The sequence below is a fragment of the Cyprinodon variegatus genome, unplaced genomic scaffold (assembly GCF_000732505.1).
Source record: "Cyprinodon variegatus isolate N-32 unplaced genomic scaffold, C_variegatus-1.0 Scaffold28, whole genome shotgun sequence".
Lineage (NCBI taxonomy): Eukaryota > Metazoa > Chordata > Actinopteri > Cyprinodontiformes > Cyprinodontidae > Cyprinodon > Cyprinodon variegatus.
In genome coordinates, this window is record NW_015150481.1 from 1,857,919 (window position 1) to 1,879,267 (window position 21,349).

General features: G+C 37.6%; 1 protein-coding gene across 1 annotated transcript in view; it reads left to right on the plus strand.

Moving 5' to 3' along the window:
- LOC107099168 (copine-8-like) overlaps positions 1–21,349 on the plus strand; it is a 104,334-nt gene that overhangs the window by 30,977 nt on the left and 52,008 nt on the right. The window contains exons 3-5 of the mRNA XM_015397191.1: positions 1,403–1,449; positions 3,095–3,198; positions 14,503–14,542. Coding sequence (XP_015252677.1) covers positions 1,403–1,449; positions 3,095–3,198; positions 14,503–14,542 — 191 coding nt within the window. The remainder of the gene's footprint in view (positions 1–1,402; positions 1,450–3,094; positions 3,199–14,502; positions 14,543–21,349) is intronic.

The following is a 21,349-nucleotide window of genomic DNA, read 5'->3' on the forward strand; positions in this document are numbered from 1 at the left end:
CGGATCGGAAGTCCAAAAACAATATCGGTATCGGATCGGAAGTGCAAAAACCTGGATTGGGACATCTCTACTAATGACCATAATTGCTGATAGATCATCCAAACTACGTTTCCATTTTCTTCTCCAAGACTGCTGATTCTGTTACTTAAATTAAATGATACATAAAATAATGTTTAACATTTCATACTCAAGAAGATGTACTGGGAAAAAGTGACCAGATTTAATTTAAAATGCTAAGTTCAAAATATACATGTATAAACTGAAATTATTTTTATTTTAAAGTTATTAAAGAAATTGATAATACAACATCCAAGCTGCCTTTTCTCTTATTGCTTATTGTTTGACAGCGCTAAAAAGAAAGCAAAGAGGAAATTACTTTTTTTGTTGAAAAAAAGAAATTTAAAAGAGTTCAATAAATAATTCAAATTACAATTTCAAAATTACATCTTAAATTCTTTATGTTCTTCCCTAAATATCACTTTTTGTTTGTTTTAGCAACTTTTACTAAAAGTAGGGAGAAGTAATCACTTCTCATAGGGAGAAGTGATTACACAACAATGGTAACAGCTGGTTTTCTCTGGTTGGTGGTGTTTCCATCTTTGAACTATAGACACGTGGCTGTTTGTGTTTTGGTCAAGAAAAGAAACTCCTTTTTATAGAGAACTTTTCACTCTTCACAGAAACTCCTGAGAAATGAAGCAGCTGGGATGATAGTGGCTTAGTGGAAAAGATGTGAAGATTTCCTGAAAAACTTCACATGTCTTTTCTCCAAAGTCATTTGAATATAATCATTTTCTGACAGTACTACTCTATCAAGTTCATGAACAGGCTGCCAGAAATGTTAAACCAGTTCTGCAAGAACAGAATGTAGACAAAAGTTGCTCTCTTCTTGTGGAGTGAGCACAACTTGCAAATTTATCAAGCAATTGGTGTGACTTTGTAAGTCACACCAATATGAAAAACCAATATTGTGAGCAGCTGATTATTTATTATTAAAAAACAATTAGTACAGATCCAAACAGATCCAAAAGCAGCTTTAATGCTTATATCAACATTATATTTTGGTTAAGATGGTGACAGTGATAAGAAGCCTGCTTGGATGATTGTGATTATATGGTGGAGTAGGATTGGAGCTGTTTGGTATTTATTAATGAAGGAGGAGTTTTTAACCTGTCTGACTTGGAAAAGAACCAAAAAGTCGTAGTAGAGATAGTCTGAGTATGTGACCTGATGTTAAAAACAACTTAAGAGCGGTGATACAAATCAAAAAGCTCCACCTTTCTAGTGAATGGGAAAAAATTATTTAAGCTTTGCAAATATTATTAGTTGAAATCCACTGAACATTATCTGCTTTTTAGCATTTAATAATGTTATTAATATTATATTTCTGTTTTCTTTACAGTTTGTGTTCTTTACACACAAGGCATTGGCAACAAGGAGTGGAGAGAGGTCAGTGAGTTTTAAAGTCTCTTTAGAGCAATTTCACTGCATCGTCTTCATATTGGTGTACTTTTGAAAAATGTCCTTCTAAAGCTGTTTTGAGCAAAAATTGAGAGTAAACCTTTTTGATGAAAAAGTGATTACCTGATTTATTACCTGTTTTACATGATTTTAACACTTACAGTAGAATATTAAAATAGTTTTAAATATTAGGCAAAGATAACACATGTAAACACAAAACGTGTTTTTTAGTTATTATGAAAAAATAAATAAATAAGAAACCCACATTGCTGTCGTGAAAAAGTGACTGACAACCCCCCCACCCCACCCCAAAAGAGGGGGACCATGGCAACAAGCAGACCTCCAATAAACCACAGCCAGGAGTAACCTTAGCAGCCCTCTCTCGGCATAGCTGTGTGTGAATTACGATTATTTCTGCAAAATGATAATTTTATTTTGTGTTTATCTGACCTTTAATTATTAAATAAAAAAAAAAGAAATTATTATTATTTAGAGAATATTAATAGCAGGAGGTGAATAGCAGCTCCAGACGAGCTGAGCGTGTGGTGGCGTCACAATTACGCCTCTTTTCCAATCGACCCATATTTAGACTGAGTGCTGGCGTTCTCCCTGCGTTCTTGTCAAGAACAAGACTCCATACTTGCGTTCTTATGAATTGAGAAACTGCCTCTGAGTAGGAGAACTCCTGGGCTAACACTATTGGAAGCGATAGTTCCCTTTGAATCAGTTTACCCTTGATGTAGTCAGTCTGGGTGATTTTTTTAAATTGTGAAAAGCTATTCTGTAAAGATGCCTGGCTCTCCAGGAATTGCTCCTCCTACTCTACTTGAAAGGAAATTAGCTTTTCCTTAAAGAAGTCACTCAGGTGCAACATATTTAGTTATTTAAGTGTCGTTGTTACTCTGTCTAGTTGGGCAAATTCTATTAAACAAGCTTCTTTAAGCAGGTATTTACTTTAGGAAACATACCCTTAAGTCACCTAAAGTGATTTAAAGGAATAAATAGTGAGATTTAATATTTCTTACTTAAATTATTTTTTCCATACCTTTTTTTTATGTATAGTGAGGCTAAAATGTCCACAACATCTGGATTTTACTCATATTTAGACTGAACTGCTGTCAGCAATGTTTTTTGTGAATATTCATGTTTGTAAATGAGGGGGCAATTCCTGCTGCCCCAATCATTTCCAGTTATTCAGGCTTCTTAGTGGCCCATCATCTGCATGCTTTATCATCAGGCAGAGTTAAATGTCAAACGGGGACCTCCCTGACCCTTATTGACTGCATACTTAAGCCGCCGTGCATTTATTACATTACATTCTAAAGCTGTACATAATCTCCTGTAACCAGCGACTCCATGAAAGTGTCTCCAAAAAGAACAGGCTGCAGGTGATAAGATATTTATATGAGTCACCACAAAGAGTGCCTAAAAAAAGCTAAGTTTCTTTTAGCTGAGAAAGCTCTGAAGTGTTGCACAAAGCTAAAATGGCAGTTTATAGATTTTCTAAATGTAGCTGGAAAAATGTTCACCGCCCACAACTTAAGAAACGCAGCGACACAAGTAGAAGTCTGAACCTTGGGCTTTCCTCTGACTGTTTTACAAGGAATCTCTTATATTTCTGCTTTATTCCCAGTTTGGGAGAACAGAGGTGATTGACAACACGCTGAACCCAGACTTTGTGAAGAAATTTATCCTGGACTACTTCTTTGAAGAGCGACAGAATCTCAGATTTGACTTGTGAGTACAACTGCACTTTGTGTTCCCTCTGCTCTGGTGAGCATTAGTTAAACAAGTAGAATACAGTCGATTAGAATAAAAAAAATCCCTTCATTGTCCCACAAAGGGGAAATTGTGGTGGTTACAGCAGCTAAATATTTTAGCAAAAGTGGTCACTTAATGTGCCCCTTAGAAAAGTGTATACAAATAACAGATACAATTAAATAGAGCATTGTACTGTACAGTGTTTTTATAATATAAATACTGTACCTGGAGAATAAAAAATCAATAACAGCTGAAATGTGCTAAAAAATGCCAGCATGTTATTTACCTGACTAAGACAGAAACCGTGCAAAAATAAGCAAGAATGTAGCAACTTATTGAGGTTATTGGGAGCAGTGATGTTATAAAGTCTTCCAGCTGCTGGGAGGACGGATCTGTTATTACGCTTCTTGGTGCATTTAGGGTGCAGCAGTCTGTCACTGAAGGAGCTCTCCGGTTCAGCAACAGCTTCATGCATGGGGTGAGATACTTTATCCAACAGATATGATAATTTAGTAAGGAACCTTTATTTCCCACCTCCTGCACTGAGTCTACAGGGCATCCAATCACAGAGCTGGCCTTCCTGGCCTTGTGGATGTCTTCTTAGGTTCTGTCCAGGTTAGCTTTATTCAGTGCCTTGTAAAAGGCCTCACGGCCCACAATGTTCAATGGAATCTCCAGCTTTTCACGTTTTCTTTGACTTTGAGAATGAACGGAGCCAGTTTGGATGAAAGGGGGTCTGCCATTTTTTAGGTCTGCACTTTGAACTATTCTTCACGAAAAATAGTTTTTTCTAACCCATCTAAACCATTAACCTTGATTAATGTTTTAGACAATATCCTACTGGGGGTATAATCTCTGCTCTATTCTCAAGTTCTTCAGTTTTTCCCTCTCACCTCTGCTAACCTCAGTTCTATCTAGCTTCCTTGGCTCGGATGAAGAAAATACCCCCACAGTATGATACAGCCACTGCCATATTTCACCCTTTGGAACACATTTTTAGCAGCATGCTCTACAACCATTTCCTGTTTTGACCATCAGATAGTCAAACAACTGCCTGAAATACTAATACATCACTCCTGATGCAGCTGCTTTAACCTCCTCCTTCTAAGGAAGTCCTGCCAGCTTCATTAAAATCAAATTATTATATAAGTCTTTATGGAAGTGCATCCAAATTAGACTTTCCTTGTTCTTTCATGATGTTTGACTGATAGTGGTTGGTTATGCTTTGAATTTAAAGAATTTAAAAGTAAAAAAAAAGGAGACCTGGTATTCTTTGTAAGATAAAAAAATTGTGATTCCCATACTCGTAAAATCCGATTTTAACAGCCACTTCAAACACCTGTCTTTATTTTGACTTTTTCAAATTCTCATGCTGAAATTTATTTTGCTTTCCTTTAAAACATTTCCTTAGTTATTAAGATTTGCAGACATCACTGTATGCACGCCTCAAACTGAGGTTTTGAAACCGACTAGTGGTTTTCACTGTTTTCTAGCAGAAGAACCTGATGTGGGTTCGTGATGTCTGCAAAGAAGTAAAGTGGATTTTCAAACTGGTTTCTGCAATGGAAAGGCCTCCATATAATCACACCTCCACTACTAAAACTGCACAGTTTGGTAGATGATTTTGTCAATCAGCTGCGTTTGATTTTTTCCAAACATGAAGAAGTATTTTAGTTCACTGATATGCATCTTTGCAAGAGATGCTCTGATTCAAGTGTTCAAAGGCTGGATAACCCTTCCTGATAAGATTGGACACTGTCTTATATTCCTTATGAGAATAACCTCAATTAACGTAATTAAAGTCTTATACTGCATCTCATATTGCTGGACTGCAACAAATGATTCTTTAGGGTAATTTCTGATGTCTTTCCATCTTGATATTGTTCTTACGTACAATGGTAACGTAATGAGGGATGGGCTTTTTTTTTGGTGATACATCATTGTACAGATGTCTATAGTGTACATCTGACAGGTGCATTTGAAATTAGTTTACTCTTTATTGCCATCTTCAGTGTCTCTAGGTGATGCTGTTCTCATTAATTAAAAGCAAATTTTAGCCGCTGCTTTAAAGTGAAAGATTAATTAGATTATTTGTGTCCCAGAGAGGAACAGCAGCAGTTTAACCATGATTTGAACATTTAATCGCTACTGAGAGGAGCTTAACGGGAAATATGGCAGTGAAAAAAGCACCTTGTTTGGGTGGAATTTTGTCACAGGTCCAAGTATGATAAGCATCTTTGTTGTGCATAGCTGGAATGCTGGGTTCATGCCTGCATCCTGCCAAGCTTCCAGTTTACGGGCATATATTCAATCATTACACCTAATTTATAGGTAAAACCGTCTTTATATTACACAGTTTACAGCCCTGCAGCATGCATGCAGAGCCAGGCTTTGATATTTTGGCTCTGTCACGCTCTCAGCGCGCGCATGTTGCAGGAGATGTGTCACTCGGTCACATGGTGGACAGACCCGCTCCAAGACGAAACTAAAAGTGATGTGTGCCTCTTGAGCGTGCTCTCCCACATGCAGTGCGACCAAAGCAACAGTGTGGGTTATTTGCATGCTGGTGTGAGCGGCGTAGCAGGTAGCCATAACAACCGGTGGTTTTGGGGGATGGGGTGGAGGTATAGGAAAAGACAGTCGGTCTATTTAGTGTCAGACATACAGGAAGCATAATCCGTTACTTGTTGTATTGTTGTGCAATAAAAAATTATGGCATACAGCTTTTCCACACATATTTAAGTGGTAGTCTCTTTACTCTCTGTAGAACAGGATTAAAATTTTAAAAAATTTCTTGTTGCAAAAAAAAAAATTATCTACCAGTAGTTTTACCCTTACAGTTTCCAAATGTAAATTTCAGCACTGACCAAGATCATTCTTTTTCCTCATTTTTACTTAAGGCACCTTTATGGGCTGTTGGACCTATTACTCAGAACAGAAATAGTCCTGGACAGAAATAATTAAAGAGGTATGGGAGAAAAAGGGGACAGTCTAACCTGCAGCCCGATGTTTTAACCACGGGCACGCTATTTCTGAGAAACACAGAGTAAGGTAATTAACGCAGCAATGCCTCCTCATGGCACTATTCCACAATTTCTTGGCTTCTTCCTCCCAGCATTGATCGACATGCCATCGTATCTTAAACAGGTCCACATCTTGCCCCATTTTAAACTCGAATATATAGTTTTTATTTGTATTGTTTTGTCTTTTTACTGCCTTTGCTCTGGCTTTTGGATCTCCTAGCTGGTTACAGCAGATCATTTTTGATCAAAGCACTACTTCTTCTAGTGTAAAACAAATTGTTGCTTTCCATTGTCACTAGTGAATCCTCAGGATGAACAGCTGAGGTTCATGTTATTGGAATATCTCTGTAATATATTGATCCAATTACATGCTGTTTAAGTTTTCTAGATGATAAATGAATTCATACAGTTGAAATAAATGAAGCCCAACTTGTTGGCCCTTGTGATTTTGTATGAAAGAGCAAATATACCGTATTTTCACGACCACAAAGCGCACCGTACTAAAAGGCGCAGTCACAGTTATGTGTGCCATTACTGTATTTAACACACACATAAGGCGCACCGGATTATAGGGCGCGGGTTTTATATACCGGTACATATCCTCTACTACATTTAAATACCTCTACTGCGTATTTAAAAATACAGCGGGAGCAAAACTGAGTATGATTGTGCTTTATTCATGTATTTATTACAAAGTATTAATCAAACCCTTTGAAGTTGTCATTCTCTGTTTCTGAATTAAACAGCTGCGCTAAATCAGACATGCCAATTTCCCCTTCTTCGCTGTCAGAGTCACTATCCGTGCCGGGCGGCTCCTCAGAAATAATGCCGGCTTTTGCGAAAGCTCGAACAACAGAGCCAGGAGACACGTTAGTCCAAGCATCTACAATCCATCCGCAAACTGTGGCGTAACTTGCCCGGCGCTGCCTTCCACTTTTCGTGAAACTGTGGTCTCCGTTGGTCATCCATCACTCCCACGCCGCTCGCAGCCTTACTTTGAACGGCCGGTTCACACCGATGTCGAGCGGTTGAAGTTCCTTCCGGAATAACAGCAAGCACAGCGTTCATTTGTTTCACCTTGTTTTTCACATCGGCTGTGAGATGGGCACGCATGGAGCCACAGATTAACAGCGATGGTGATGCGTGGAAAAAACCACCTGGTCTCCTCACATACACCTGCCTCAGCCACTCTTTCATCATCTCCTCATCCATCCAGCCCTTTTCATTTGCCTTAATAACGACTCCAGCTGGAAAAGTCTCTTTAGGCAAAGTCTTTCTCTTAAAAATTACCATAGGCTGCAGTTTCTGTCCATTTGCGTGGCAGCCAATCCACGCCCACACTTCCCGCTTTAACGTTCTCATGGCGGTCTCAACCACGTCCACAGTAACAACACATATAGGGTGCACCGCACTATAGGGCACACCACACATTTTGAGGAATAAAAAAGACGTTTATGTGCGCCTTATAGTCGCGAAAATACGGTACATGCTTTATATTTAAACATTTGAACAGAATGTGACAGCGGAGCGAAAAAACTCCCTTTTAACAGGAAAGTAGCTTGAGTCCTCTTAACAGAACATAACATGGCAAAATTGTTGGCAGATAGGGTGGTTTACTGCCCAATTGAGCAGTTTTCATTTTAAAATTGCTTTGCGGGGTTGGAGATAATGTGGGCTGGTTCGGAGTCAGATCTATGGTTTTTGAGTATAACTATTAAAACACATAAATTATTGCATGTTTTCCGACGACAGTGTGTAACTTCACTTGCACCGCTTCTCCTGTTAATATGGTAAAGCCCTCCGGAGCGTCCACCACCAGGCTACACGTGATACAAATTAGCCAATGAGCTATCAGTCATGCTGCAAGCCACTATAGAGACAGCAGGCAGCCCTTTGGCAAGCCGGGCTATGGGAAAGAAGGAGAAGACAATGAGAAAAAAAGAGCAGAGAAAGTGTGGATTGCTGGAAGAAATGTTTAATTGGTGACAGAAAAGTGAAATGTCACGCTCAAAAATGACTCAACCTACTGCTCTGAAAAAAGATTCTCCCCAATGACCATAATCAAAAATAAATATCGTCCAGGCTCACGAATGAGCATCTTGATATGTGCTTGAAAATGGCTTTGTTGCCATTCAAACCCTGGTTTAAAGACCTGGACTAAAAACCCACTTCTCTCATTTAGCTATAAAAGAAATAAAAAAAAAACAAACATGCAGTCAGTTCAGGTGTTTTCTAAAATATGTGAATCAGGAAATTGTTTATATACCAAACTGAATAATTTGTGTTCTCTTCTTCAAAAAACACTTTAGATTTTAAAATGGAAAAATTATTTATTTTAAAATTTTAAGATATTTATTTGCTCAGATATGAAATTTTTTGCCTCATTACCGCAGTAATGAGGTAAACAATTGTAAGACTCAACGTCCTAATGTTTTTCGTACGGCTGGGAAGTAAAAGTAAATAAAATGTGTGAAATGTCCTTTATTTCCAGTAGCTACTTACTGGAGATCAGTTATTTGTTCATGGCAGACACAGGTAGCCCTCTCCCCTTTCTATTGAAAACAATACTACTAAACTATAAACTATATTTAAAAAGAGAAGTGTTAAAAAAAGGTTGGTTTTCCAGCAGAGGTTCTATAAAACATTTTTTTCAGCATCTGTTTAAAAGAGAAGCTGAAAAGCTGGATGGAGCTCAGACACTTAAAAGATTGGGAGAAGGAGCTTGGAAGACCTGAAAACTGTTGTGTATTGGGCATGGTGTGCACAGAATGGCTCAGTTTAATCAAGAAATACAAGTAAATGTAGTTGGTGGAGTTCCTACTCAGGTTAGGTGCAAAAGTGAATACTATTCCTGTGATATAGATCACTGGATTAACATTTACTCCCTGTTTATTAGCCTGGATGCTATCTCTAGAGTGGTTGTCTAGAGTGTCAGGCTTTTTATAAACTATTTTTCATTATATTCATCATCTTTGTAAGAAAACCAGGCATTTCCCTGACTCCCTCTCACAGTATGTGCACATGGGGCCCTTGTTTTGTGCTGTTTTTCATCAGCAGCTGTATGAAGCAGGCACTGTTGGCCTGCAGAGGGTAACGCTGTCTGAGATGATGGCAGGTGAAAGATAGCTACCTCCCAGAGAGCCATAGGAATGAAGCCTGTATGAAAACAAAACAAAAAGGTGATAGCATAAATCTCGTTTGACTATATACTGAACTCTATCTCTGTGCCTGCAAAATACACACCTCTAGATGAAATAAACCAAAGGTGTGAAAATATAGAAAATGTCTTCTATTTCGTAATGGTACATACATAACTTTTTTTTTAATAAATGAGAATCTGACAGCTCTGGCATACATTACACATTTCAACTGTGAGGCCCGTAGGGTATTTATAGTGTTTTCCTATACATCTTATTTTCTTTCAGCCCTTTTCCCCCATTCTTCCATTAAAGGCCACATTTATTTATTTTTAGCACAGGAATGATAGTTTGTTTTCGATTGTTCCACCTGAGCTGAGGATTTGTGCAGCTCCTCCTTTTCTCGCCTGCTAATTGATGCAGGTTTTCAGAGTTCTGCTTAGACTCCAAGTCCACACTTGTCTCTTCTACTCTTTCACAGTAGCTCTTAATAAATTTTGCCTGAACATAATTGAGATCTGGCTTTAGTGTTTTTTTTTTATTTATTTAAAATATAAGGATATAAAAAAAATTTTGTTTTAGCAAACTTGTTATGTTTTCTTTCTCTCTTTTAGGTTGGTTTAATCTATACTAAATGCTCACAAAAAACAATATTGTATAATTTGATCACATTTTTTTCTTATTTTCCAGGAATAAAATTAGTGAAGTTTATGGAAACTTGCTTATATTCTGCAGATACAAAAACATAGTTCTATAATTTCACCATAAAACAAAAGAATGGAGGTTTTTTTGGCCCCTTAACCAGTGGTTTTTAATCATGGCCCTCAGGACCAAATATAGATTTTTAATGTGTCTCTGCTCCAGCAAGCCAGATATAAGATTATTGCACTATAGATATACCATTTTAATAACTATTTAATTTAAGTCAGGTGTATGACAGCAGGGAAATACCTAAGCTTTGTGCAACAAAGGGTCCTGAGGAACAAAACTGAGAACTAATGCCGTAGATAAATTATGTTGTTTTTTTTTTTGTTTTTTTTTAAGAATTAGGGCACAGAAAAGGGATGAGAAGGTTGCAGAGTCCTGGTGTACTTGGATAAATATGCCTTTACAGGCTGAGTTAGGATTTTGTTTTATAACCTAATACAGATTCTAAAACTTCAAAATGGACTTCTACTTGGTCTTCACTAAGGGAAACCAAAAGGGAAGAATTTCTTAAGGAAGTGTTGACAAAATAAATAACACTATGGGTAGTCTGAAACATGTTTGGTATTAAAAGCAGGTAACAAACCCACAGCAACTATAGAGAAAACCAACAATTTAAACTAAAAGCAAACCTATCGGAATCCACAGTATCTGGAAAACCCACAAAAGGCAACAAAAAGATCTTAAACAAAACCAACTTTTATTGTATAACAGCTCCAGGAAAGTCAGCACACTATATGAACATTATTTTTGGTTCAGAGTTGTATTTCGTTGCTCACACTGCTGACAGTCTGATATAAATTTAACAAAACGGAAACAAAGCAATCAATGAGAAAAATTGCAAACGAGACATGATGTTCTACATCTGGCCGCCAACTATTGAATATTGTCAAACCTTGTTTTATTCTGAAACCTGAGAGTCTCTGATGAAACTTTACATGGTGGAAGTCTAGTGATTTGTTCTGACCTGAGTGCATTGCATTGTAACTGGTTTTAAAGGCCCTAATCAGACTACTTCGTTTTTCTATTACAGTAGCAGTACTCAGAGCAGTACCTCAAAATCTGAGAAAGTTCGACTGTTGAAAGCCATGACACAATTATTAACCAGCTTTCATGTTTATAAGAAAATGTACGTCTTTCTCATAAAATCTACAAATCCAGATTAGGAGACACAACATTTATTAAACAGGCTGTGGTTACTGTAGAACCTGCCCATTGACTGCTCCCAGTGGAGAGTAAACCTGTCAGATCCTGGACATCTCAAGAGGTAACTACTTATTTCTCCTAAGCATGAGTCAGCAAAGGGCAATCCATATTTAGAGCTGAGGGAAATGACCTGAGGTGTGGAATAATCTCAGATTGCTGAGTAAATGGTTTGTCTGATGACTTGCTGTTCCTCGGAGCCAAGGGGAGCGTTCCCGGACAAATGACTCCCTTAGCAGCCTTGCGTGGCGGGACTATGGGTCAGGTTAGTATGAGAGAGACATTAGTCCAAAAAGAAAAATGTATTCAACACCGGTCATCTCTTGTGTTCCAAAGGGGAAGATGCTTTTAATTAACAGCTGTGCTTAATCACATACACATCTTCAAGAACCTTCAACATTTTACACAGTCATACAGACATGACATATTCATAAATTTATCACTGTTCCAGACACCATCCTTTTCCTGTAACTGGAGCCAGGGTCAACATCACTGGGCTCCACAAGATGAATAGAACTGTTTACCACCGTTTTGCTCTTGCACACGGGTACCTGAATTGATTTTATCCAGTCAGATGTAACAAGGCCAGAGAACACTCCTTATTCTCAGAAGCCATTCCACTGATTACAAAACCCAGATGTTGAGTATGTGCAATTCAAACATAGCATCCAGACCTACATGATCTCTCTATATAGAAAGTGTTTAACCTTTTCTTCTCCCTCTTAATCCGTTGGATGGTGGATGGGCCAAAGCAGGAGTACACCCTTAATTGGTTGCCAATCCAATGCAGTCAATATAATCACTAGGATTTAAAGTTCATGTCAATGCTTGATCGAATTCCAATCAAGCGGTAACTGTGGAGGAGCTGCAGAGATCCAAAACCTAGAATAAAGAATCTGCTGACAGGAAAACCTACTTTTAATGCAACAAAAGAAATCTGGGCTTTCTGAAGGAGTTGCTATAAAGTTTACCCTGCCCACTTCTTGTATGGTAATAGAAAAAATGGCCACTAGTAACAAAACATAAAAAAAGGCTTATCACTTTGTATTAAACAAAAATAGGTATTAGGACTGTTACTAGCTTAAGTGCTTTTCTTCGTAATGGTGTAGCGGTTTTCTTTTCCCAGTAATTTCTAGACCATAGACACATCTCTCCTCCTTGTCTCCTGAGGCAACGTCGCTGGAGTATAGCAGCATTTTAACTTTGCGTTTCTGTCATCCTGGTTTCCACCTTACACTGTGTATTTTAAAAAATGCCGGTGAGAATGATCTAATGCAGCCAGTGTAGGTAGATCAGCTAGAGACAATGGAGGAGGCAGAGCTAAAGGATGTCCAACACAAACTTAAGGAAATACATGCAGCTGCATTCAGGTATTTGCTAAAGTTAACACAGTTAGCTGAGCTGGTCACCACAACTCAGCCAGTAAACATAAACAGCTGACATAGTTCTTGCCAAAAAACATGTCCTTTGAAAGGAAAATAATACCATTGTGTGTGAGTGTATGCACTTGCAGGTGCACATGTATGAGTGCGTTATAAATGCATGTGTATACAAAAATAATTCATGTAGGAAAAATGAGGAGAAGCAGAACAGTATTTTACAACACAAAATTAAGGTCAATATAAATATTTGTGTAGATGATAGTAGTTCAAAATGGGGCTAATAAATATTGTTGCAAACTCAGACAGATCCCTACATAATCCAAGATGAAATCCACAGATAGCTTTAGCCACTTTAAATGAATTCAAATAAAAAGCAAAGAGTTCAATCCAAAATTGAATTAAAACTAAAGGCTAATTTACACTAATTTGACTGTCTTACTCACAGCTGCTATAATAGTCTGAGAAATTGATATTGTGGCCATAGGATGCATGATTATCCAAAAATCTTTGAATTAAATGTTCATTTATACCTGAATTTTAAAGTTGAATTTAAAATGTGAAAATCACTATTAGTTGTGTTGAGAATGAAGAGTTTCACAACCAATGGAACTGATCTGATCTGTTTGTCACAGTTTCTTTGACAGCAATGACTTGGAAAGAAGTAAGTTTGACTATAGAAAAATAAAGATTTGATGTAGATAAGCTAGGGTACTTTTGTCATTTTGTTGTAGCTTAACTTGTTACATTTCTCTGGTATGTAGCTTCAGTGTAATGAAGCTTCATTTTAATTTGTCTGTGAAGATTCTCAGTCATCTAGATCATAGTCAAACTAGGACAATTTCAGTCTAGGCAACTGGATGCAAACCTTTCACTTACTTACAAAGAACTTTTAGGAACAATACCCTGAAGATTCCTCTCCTGGGAGTTTCAAGGAGACAGAGAGGGGAATGGCAGCCTAGTAGTTTGGGCTTGGAATCCTGAGGTTCTGATTGGGAGGGAGGTTGGAACCCTATTCCCACAGAGTGCATCTTTGGCTCCCTGAACAAGACCCTTAATCCCATCACTAACCCCACGCTGCTCCCTAGGCGCCACACAATGGCATTCCACTGCTCCCCAAGGGGATGGGTTAAATGCAGAGGGTTCATTTCATTGCTCTGTACTTGTGATAGTGTAATGAAAATAGAAAAAACCTGGATATCCTACCCCACCTGACTCACACTTCAGTGATGTGATACCACTCTGAAGAGGGAGTTAACGACCCATCAGAACCACCTAATAATCATTAACACCACCCATGTGTCCTTGTTTTCCAATCCAGTTGGAGAGATGAGAACCACCTTTTGTCCTCCCTGATTCTTTGTTACACCTACAGTATATTAATCTCAGTGGTCCCCACAACTAGTTAGAACTGAAGAGGCCTCTTGGATGATATGCTAAACGTCTTCCAAAAAAACTTCACGTCTAATTGTCTAAACTGAACTTTTTAAAATCTCATTTAGCGTAGAATAACAACACCGCTGGCTCATCAACTTCCCCATCGTGGCCTATTTTGGTTTGATTTTGCCGCTTTCACATCCCAAAGCACTCATTTTACAGTCCTGTGTGCGAATACCAATTAGTCTGTTTAGCGTGCATTTAATGGAGAAGGCTTGTAAGGCTGTCATGCTGGGATGCAGAATACCCAGAGCAAAGAGCTGGGTGTTCGCTGACAAGCTGTTAAGTCCCATTACTTATTTATCCTCCCTGTAATCTGCAGCATTCCCAGCTGAGATCCATCCACTCTATATCTGTTAGGAAAGCACTGACCCTCCCTTTTTTTCTTTTCCACAGGTACGATGTTGACTCGAAGAGCGCCAATCTGCAGAAACATGTGAGTCCTTCTTTGGAGCTTCCTTTCTCAGTTTGTGTCTGACTGTGTGCCTCTTCCTCCCATTTTGAACCATTTGAGCCACATAATACTAAGCCATTACAGCGACCGTGTTGATTATCTACTAAACTTGCATGGTCTCAGAGCAGGCTTTGGGTCATTTAGGAATTAAAATTTCCACCCTGCTTTTTCCCATTGACGCCAGTGATTACAAGAGCTGTAATTAGGAACAACAGCATGCTTGCAGGTAATAATAACCATTACTCGCCCGCTGCTTTGAGCGCGTTCTATTTCAAAGAACTGCAGAACGCTTGGACGATGCTTATTTTTACATTAGGTGAGGAAACTCTTGCCTGTTTCATTGTTGAATATTTGAAAACACAACAAAAAAGGATATTATAAGGCTTGGGGCTAATCAGAGCCAGAAATAATTACAATTTGAAAATATTGCATTAACTGTTTTTTTTATGATTTTTTAAATTCATTCACTTTCACAGTGCTAAAGGAAAGCACCCCCCACCCCCTCCCTTAAAGGGTTCTTCTATCTTAGCTATTTGTCAAGCAACCTTTATATCAACAATAACTTATTTACATGTATATTATCAAAAAGGAAGCTACTCCCTAAACCTGATATCTCAAGGGCAGATTATAGTTCTGCAACCGCACACATCAAATGTCGCTTGGGTCTGGTCGCGAACCAGTTTTGCTGGTGTGCTTCTGCACCATCGGTCTGGAATTTCTAGGGACGCATAGCAGTTTCCCTCCAAAGCGCATAGGGGGAGCCTATTCGAGAACTCGCGAGAACTTCGATGGCACCGGAGGGAGTGTTTATCTTCCATAACAACAATGGCACATCTGCAAGATATCAAGGTCATGGAGATGGATCTAGAGTTGCTAGACATCGAAGAGGATATATTTATTGATATAATTTGTCCTAGGCATCGTACAAGCGTACTTCCGAACCTACTTGTTCTTCCGAACCTCCTTGATTAACCTTTCGTCATAGTTGTCCATTGTTCCTCGGTTTTTAAAAATGGCGCGCCCCTGAACCGAATCCAGAAGGGCGAACACACAGACAGTCGGAAAGGCATGCCAAGGACCAATCACAGCTGCTCTTTGTCGGCGCACTTCCGCTTGAGGTTTGCGCAGGTTTGTGATCGTCCGACGCGTAGGCAGGATTATTTTTAGGTGTGCAACGACGGTTGCAGAACCTCTGCGCGGAGGGCGTGGTCACCCACAGAGACAGATTTGATGGTTGCGGAGGCTATTTGTCAGAAGCATAAATTGGCCATAATTCTACCATGGACTGGTTAGGTCAATCGACAGCATCTAAATTGTATTTAACTCCATACTTTGACTAGATCGCTGCTATGGAAACGTTCAATTATCAAGAAGTGAGAAACAAACAACATAAAGAAAAGATCAATCTTGTCTTTATAAGTTTATTCAAAGGAAAAAAGCAATGTTTGAAGACACATGTTCTAAGGATGGGTGAACAACGTTTGCCAGACTTAAGGGCTGATCAAACTTTATAACATTTGAAGCTGAGGCACAAAGAAGCTTTGGAAATAAAAATAAATAGATGAGAGGAGCCACCCCAACCTTTAGGAGATTTGGGAAATAAAACTATGGTATCCAAACCTAATAAATAAATAGATTCTGCTTCAGGGCAGCCAAGATGAAGGAGGTCGGTTCACATAACGTTTAGCATACTGTAAAACATAAAAAAAAATATAAATAGATATATTATAGTCATGCAAATACAAGTAAGTATGAAATATAAAGTCATGAACAATATTGTTCACAACACCATTCAAAAAACTCAGTCAGATCAATGTCCTGATGCCTAACCCTTATGTGCTTGAGCTTCAGCTCCCAAACTGAATACATTGGTTGTTTTTTTTTAGATTTTCAGGGAAAGGGCGAAATAAGTCATCTATGACCTGAGGCTGCAAAGCCACCTCAGACCATTACACTACTGACGTCATGTTTTGATGTTTCTATGATCTGAAATTCTTCTCAAAGGTTTCAAGGATTGTCAATTGTTATTTATTTTTTATTTTTTTTGAAAGGATGAGATTATCCTTTTGGGTTAGCAGTAGTTTGTACCTTGGATGTCTTCTTTTTGTAGGTCGTCCATTCCTTAGATTTACTCCTATGTTCTGTTGTCTACTTTACAGATGAATAGCTCTGGATTTGATTCGTTTGGTCCCACCACCTACTTCATGTTGTCACAATGGTTCTATTAGAATTAAATCCAGAATTTATGAGTTAAGCAGTAAGTTGGTCTGGGCAATGCAGTTATTCAGCTAATTTTGTGTTTGTACAGTAATATTACATTGAGTTGTGAATCTTTTCAAATTGGCTCAATATTTTTGCTCCGTTTTTCCCAGACAGCTATGTTTTCTTTGCCCAAAGGCAACACAACAGTAAGCCCTTATCATTTATTGCTTTTAAGCTCCCGGGCCGACCACGCTGCCCACATAACACATGAGATGGATTCACAGGTGTGACTGTTGGCTCTTTTTAGAAAGCGCTGTGGATTATTGGAAGAAACATAAAATAAATATGAGAACAGGGAAGATATCACAGTCTACCCTGCAGCTCATCTTTGTTTATTTTGGGAAACGTGGATTGCTTTTATGCGATTCTGTTTATTTAATAAAGACCAAAACTTGTTTGGGGACCTTTAATGCTGTTATAGAGTGCAGACATTTAATCCTTTTACCTTAACTGTTCTGGTCAGGACATTCAACACTGTACCCTCAAGGATGGGCATACATTATGGTTTTAATACAGAGCTTTCAGTGTTTATATTGCATACTTTATTATGGCAAAAATAAGCACTCAATAAAGAGATTGCAATGAGTCCAGAACCTATTGCTGATTTTCTTGGTTTAGGGTCAAGTTATATCCACAATCTGATATGTAAACACAAAACTACGTTAATAGTTGGTTAGGTTTCTTGCAGAAACAACTCATCTTTTGTCGCTATCAAAGATTTTCTGATATAATCCTGGCTAAATGATTTAAGAGTTAATTATATGATTTGTTCTAAAACTTTTATGTATAGTCCAGACATTTTATTTTTAGGCTGCAATAACTTCCTTTATCCATTCTAAGGCAAACTTTGTGTGTTTGTGATCATTGCAATCAGTTTGATAAAAATACTCTAAACTAAACTAAAGGTAATGAGTTTTGGTATTCAAAAACAACCCAAGAAGCCTCAATAATTAAACTCACCATGTGCTTGAGGCTGCAGGAACGTCATGTTTCTAAAAGACAAATGTTGGGATCTCAAGCCACCAATTTAGGCACAATGCTTGAATAGATTTGAGGTCTTTAGATCTACTATTTAACCAACTTTTAAGCATGGTGATGGGAGTGTTATGCTGTGGAGCTGTTTTCCTACAACTATTATAGTTCCTCCATATTCACAGCTAAACAGCTAGTAGGTTTAAACAGGTGTAATAATGAAGGTAGACTTTGTGCTAGGGTGTATGTTTTACATATATTTATGACTTTGAATTGTACTGGATAATAGTTTCAATCTGATACAGATATATCTGTGCATTTTACATCATTGCACCACCATATGTCTTTAGGAGCAGAGCAACCCAGAGATAATTGATAACAGAATGTATTAAAATCTTCTACAATTTTTCTAAGTGTTTCTTTTTCTGCACATACATTCACACCTTTGACCTGAACAGGTTTAATGCCATTCTTTCTGATTCTTCTTTTTCTCTGAACTAGGTGACTAATGAAAAGGGTTAGGTTAGGTATTGATAAAATACACAACTTCACCAAAGTATTTATACCACAAAATATTTTCAATATTTTAAAAAAATTTTTCGATATATTTATGAATTAGAGCAACAAGACCAGCTAAAAGACACCTAACTGGGGCCAATGCTCTCCTTCCAGGAGGACAACCCTGTTGACAAAAGGAGGTAGAATCCAAATTCAGTCCTTACGGATGTATATATCATCCTTTTTTTATAACTGCTTGCCTCTTTTATGTTGGTCCATCTCATAAAATCCCAATAAATACATTAAAGTTTGTGATTGTAGTGTGACAAAATATAAAAAAGCATTTGATTGCTTTAGTAGCTAATTCATCTTCTTAATTCTGCATTTTTAAATGCATTTGATGCCTATGATCTGGTTTGTTTCATTGTTCTTATCCATTGTTCTCTCTGTCCTTTCTCTTTTTGCCTCATTTGTTTAACATCAGTAATCTGATTAAAGGGGAAACACACACATGAACTCTTAGGCAGCACTGCATATTTCAAGCCTTCTTGCGGATGCCATAGGGAAAGCCATTAGATGGGGTTTTACCTCCCTGAGGAAGGAAAGGAGTGAAATGAAACGTGCTGCGCTCATGCAAATGAGCTGCATAGTTTGCATCCACTATTGAATATCTGGCAGACAAAAGATAAAAAAATACAAGCAGCTATGATGGACTGGTTAACGTTATGCACCGTTGGATTATATGTTTTTATATTAAAAATGTAAATATTCGTAAAATATTTTACTATGATGCTTTTCACAGTAGTTAATCATCAAATTGTTTTTTTTTTTGTCTTCACAAGTTAGGACAAGCACTAATTAGTTATTTTTATTTATTCTTTTCAATGGCGTACTTTCTCTTACTATACTCGGATTTAACACTAACATCTCTACATTTCCAGCTTTAAATAGACGTATTATTTCCCATTTTAAAGTTAATAACTTCCATCATTGATTGGTTTTGTCTATTCCCCTAACCTTTTAATCATACACCTTATTTATTTTGACCAAAATAACAAACACCCCAGCTTATGACTAACCCATGGTTGTCTCATAATGTCTCATTTTTAAATTGCTAACCACGTCATTCTGTTGCTTCCCAGTTTGTATTTTGCCGCCTGCAGACTGGCAAGGTGCCTTCTCTGATACTAGACTGCAAGTTAAAAATCTTAGACTGCAGATGGCTATGTTGATCCTTGCTTTGACCTCTTTGAGATTAGTAAACTGGAGGCGTCTGGACAGCTTGATTTGGTAGGCTTACCATATCTGCACAACTGAACAAGGGAAGCCAGCTGCTGTCCATGAAGCTGAAACAGATGGAAAGGCTTAATAATAAAGCAGCTAGGAGCACAAGTTTTTTTTTTTTTTTATTGTCCCAAAGTAAGTGCTATGAAATTAAATATTGGACCTGGATATAATGTTTATAGTATTTAGAAAAGGATTAACACCAACTTAAGGTTTTTTATTATCTGATCCAAAAAAAAAGAGTTAACTCTGAATCTAAAGACTGGGATTTGCATCATAGTTACCTTATAAGTATTGGACTTTGGATTTAACAAAACATCCAGTTTTTTTATCTATCATTCCCATTTAACACTATTAAAATATTACTTTGCAATTGAGTAGCAGAGAAATTACCTTCTAAATGTTTCATCAACGCCTCCATATTTTGTTCAATGAAATTAAATCCATATTTGTTAAATTGGGTTATATTTATGTAATTAGTTGAGGGAACCTATAAAAATATTTACCTATGAAAGTAAGATGGTTATATTACAGGAAAAGTAAGTAAAAGTAAAATTCAATGAATTCTACATCTTTTTTTTTCCCATCTTAGGGTTAGATTTTTGGAACAAGACTCCCCATATCTTCATATTTATGCTCTAAAAGGAAATGTGATTCCAATTTAGCAATCTCCATGGTAAGACAGAAGCAGCTGTGAAACATCTATGAAGGTACAGCAGTTCTGTAGTGGGACTTTATCGCCCTAACAACAAAAAAGCTGACCTCTTTTTCTTCGGTTATATGAATATAGTAATGTTTTTTACAAATGAAAACCCAGATGACAAAGTTTGAAAAGGCAAATCAAAACCTGATTTCTAAAAAGAAATTTCTAACCAGAGTACAATAACCCAGTGCAGGTTTTCACAGATTTAAACAGACATGTTTTTAAATTTACCATTATGAAGTTCAGTTTGGATTCTTTTAAAAACAGGGACCCAGCGCTATAGTTTGGTCCCAAATCCACGACTTTATCCCCTTCTTGTGTTAAGATATATACAATAACAGCTCATCATTGTGAATTGAGCCTGCATTTAGAGTAACTTTGTTCTGCTTTGAACAGAAGAATTTCAGTTTTCAATCTACTAATAGGAAGCTTCACATGAGATGCTAATTTACAGTGTGCAGCCAGCTGTGGCATACAGCCAAGTTTCCTTTCATTTTAGTTATATAGCACCAATATTATAGCACTTTATCTCAACAGCCTTTACAGAGACAATACAGTCAGACTGGTTAAAAGTTTCTGTGTAGGAAAACCAGTTGATTGCATCCAGTCATTGACTTGCAAGACATGCTCCTTCTTGCTATGTTTTTTACTTCAGTTTTCTGATTGATTCTTCAGCAATCCCCAGCATGCACTCATTTGAGATGCACTGATTCAGGTTTTTCAGATCCAATCCGATACGATACCTGGGCTGAGCATATCAGGCAATATCCCATATGTAAACTATTAAATGAACCACACATCTTGCCATGTAAGTGAAGACATTCACCATGACACAAACATTGTTAAAAAAAATAAGCTATTAACACAGATATCAGTAATGAAGCAGATATCCGATACAGGTATTGTGTTGGTGCATCGCTGGCATTCATGAAAGTGAAGAGGAAAAAATTTATTTTAACTGCAGAACCAGGCTCAGTGTGAGCTGCCTTCTCATGAGCCTCTTGAGACTTTGGTTAAAGGAGATAGAAGCAGACACACAGAAAGAAGCAGATATACACAAGATAACTTGT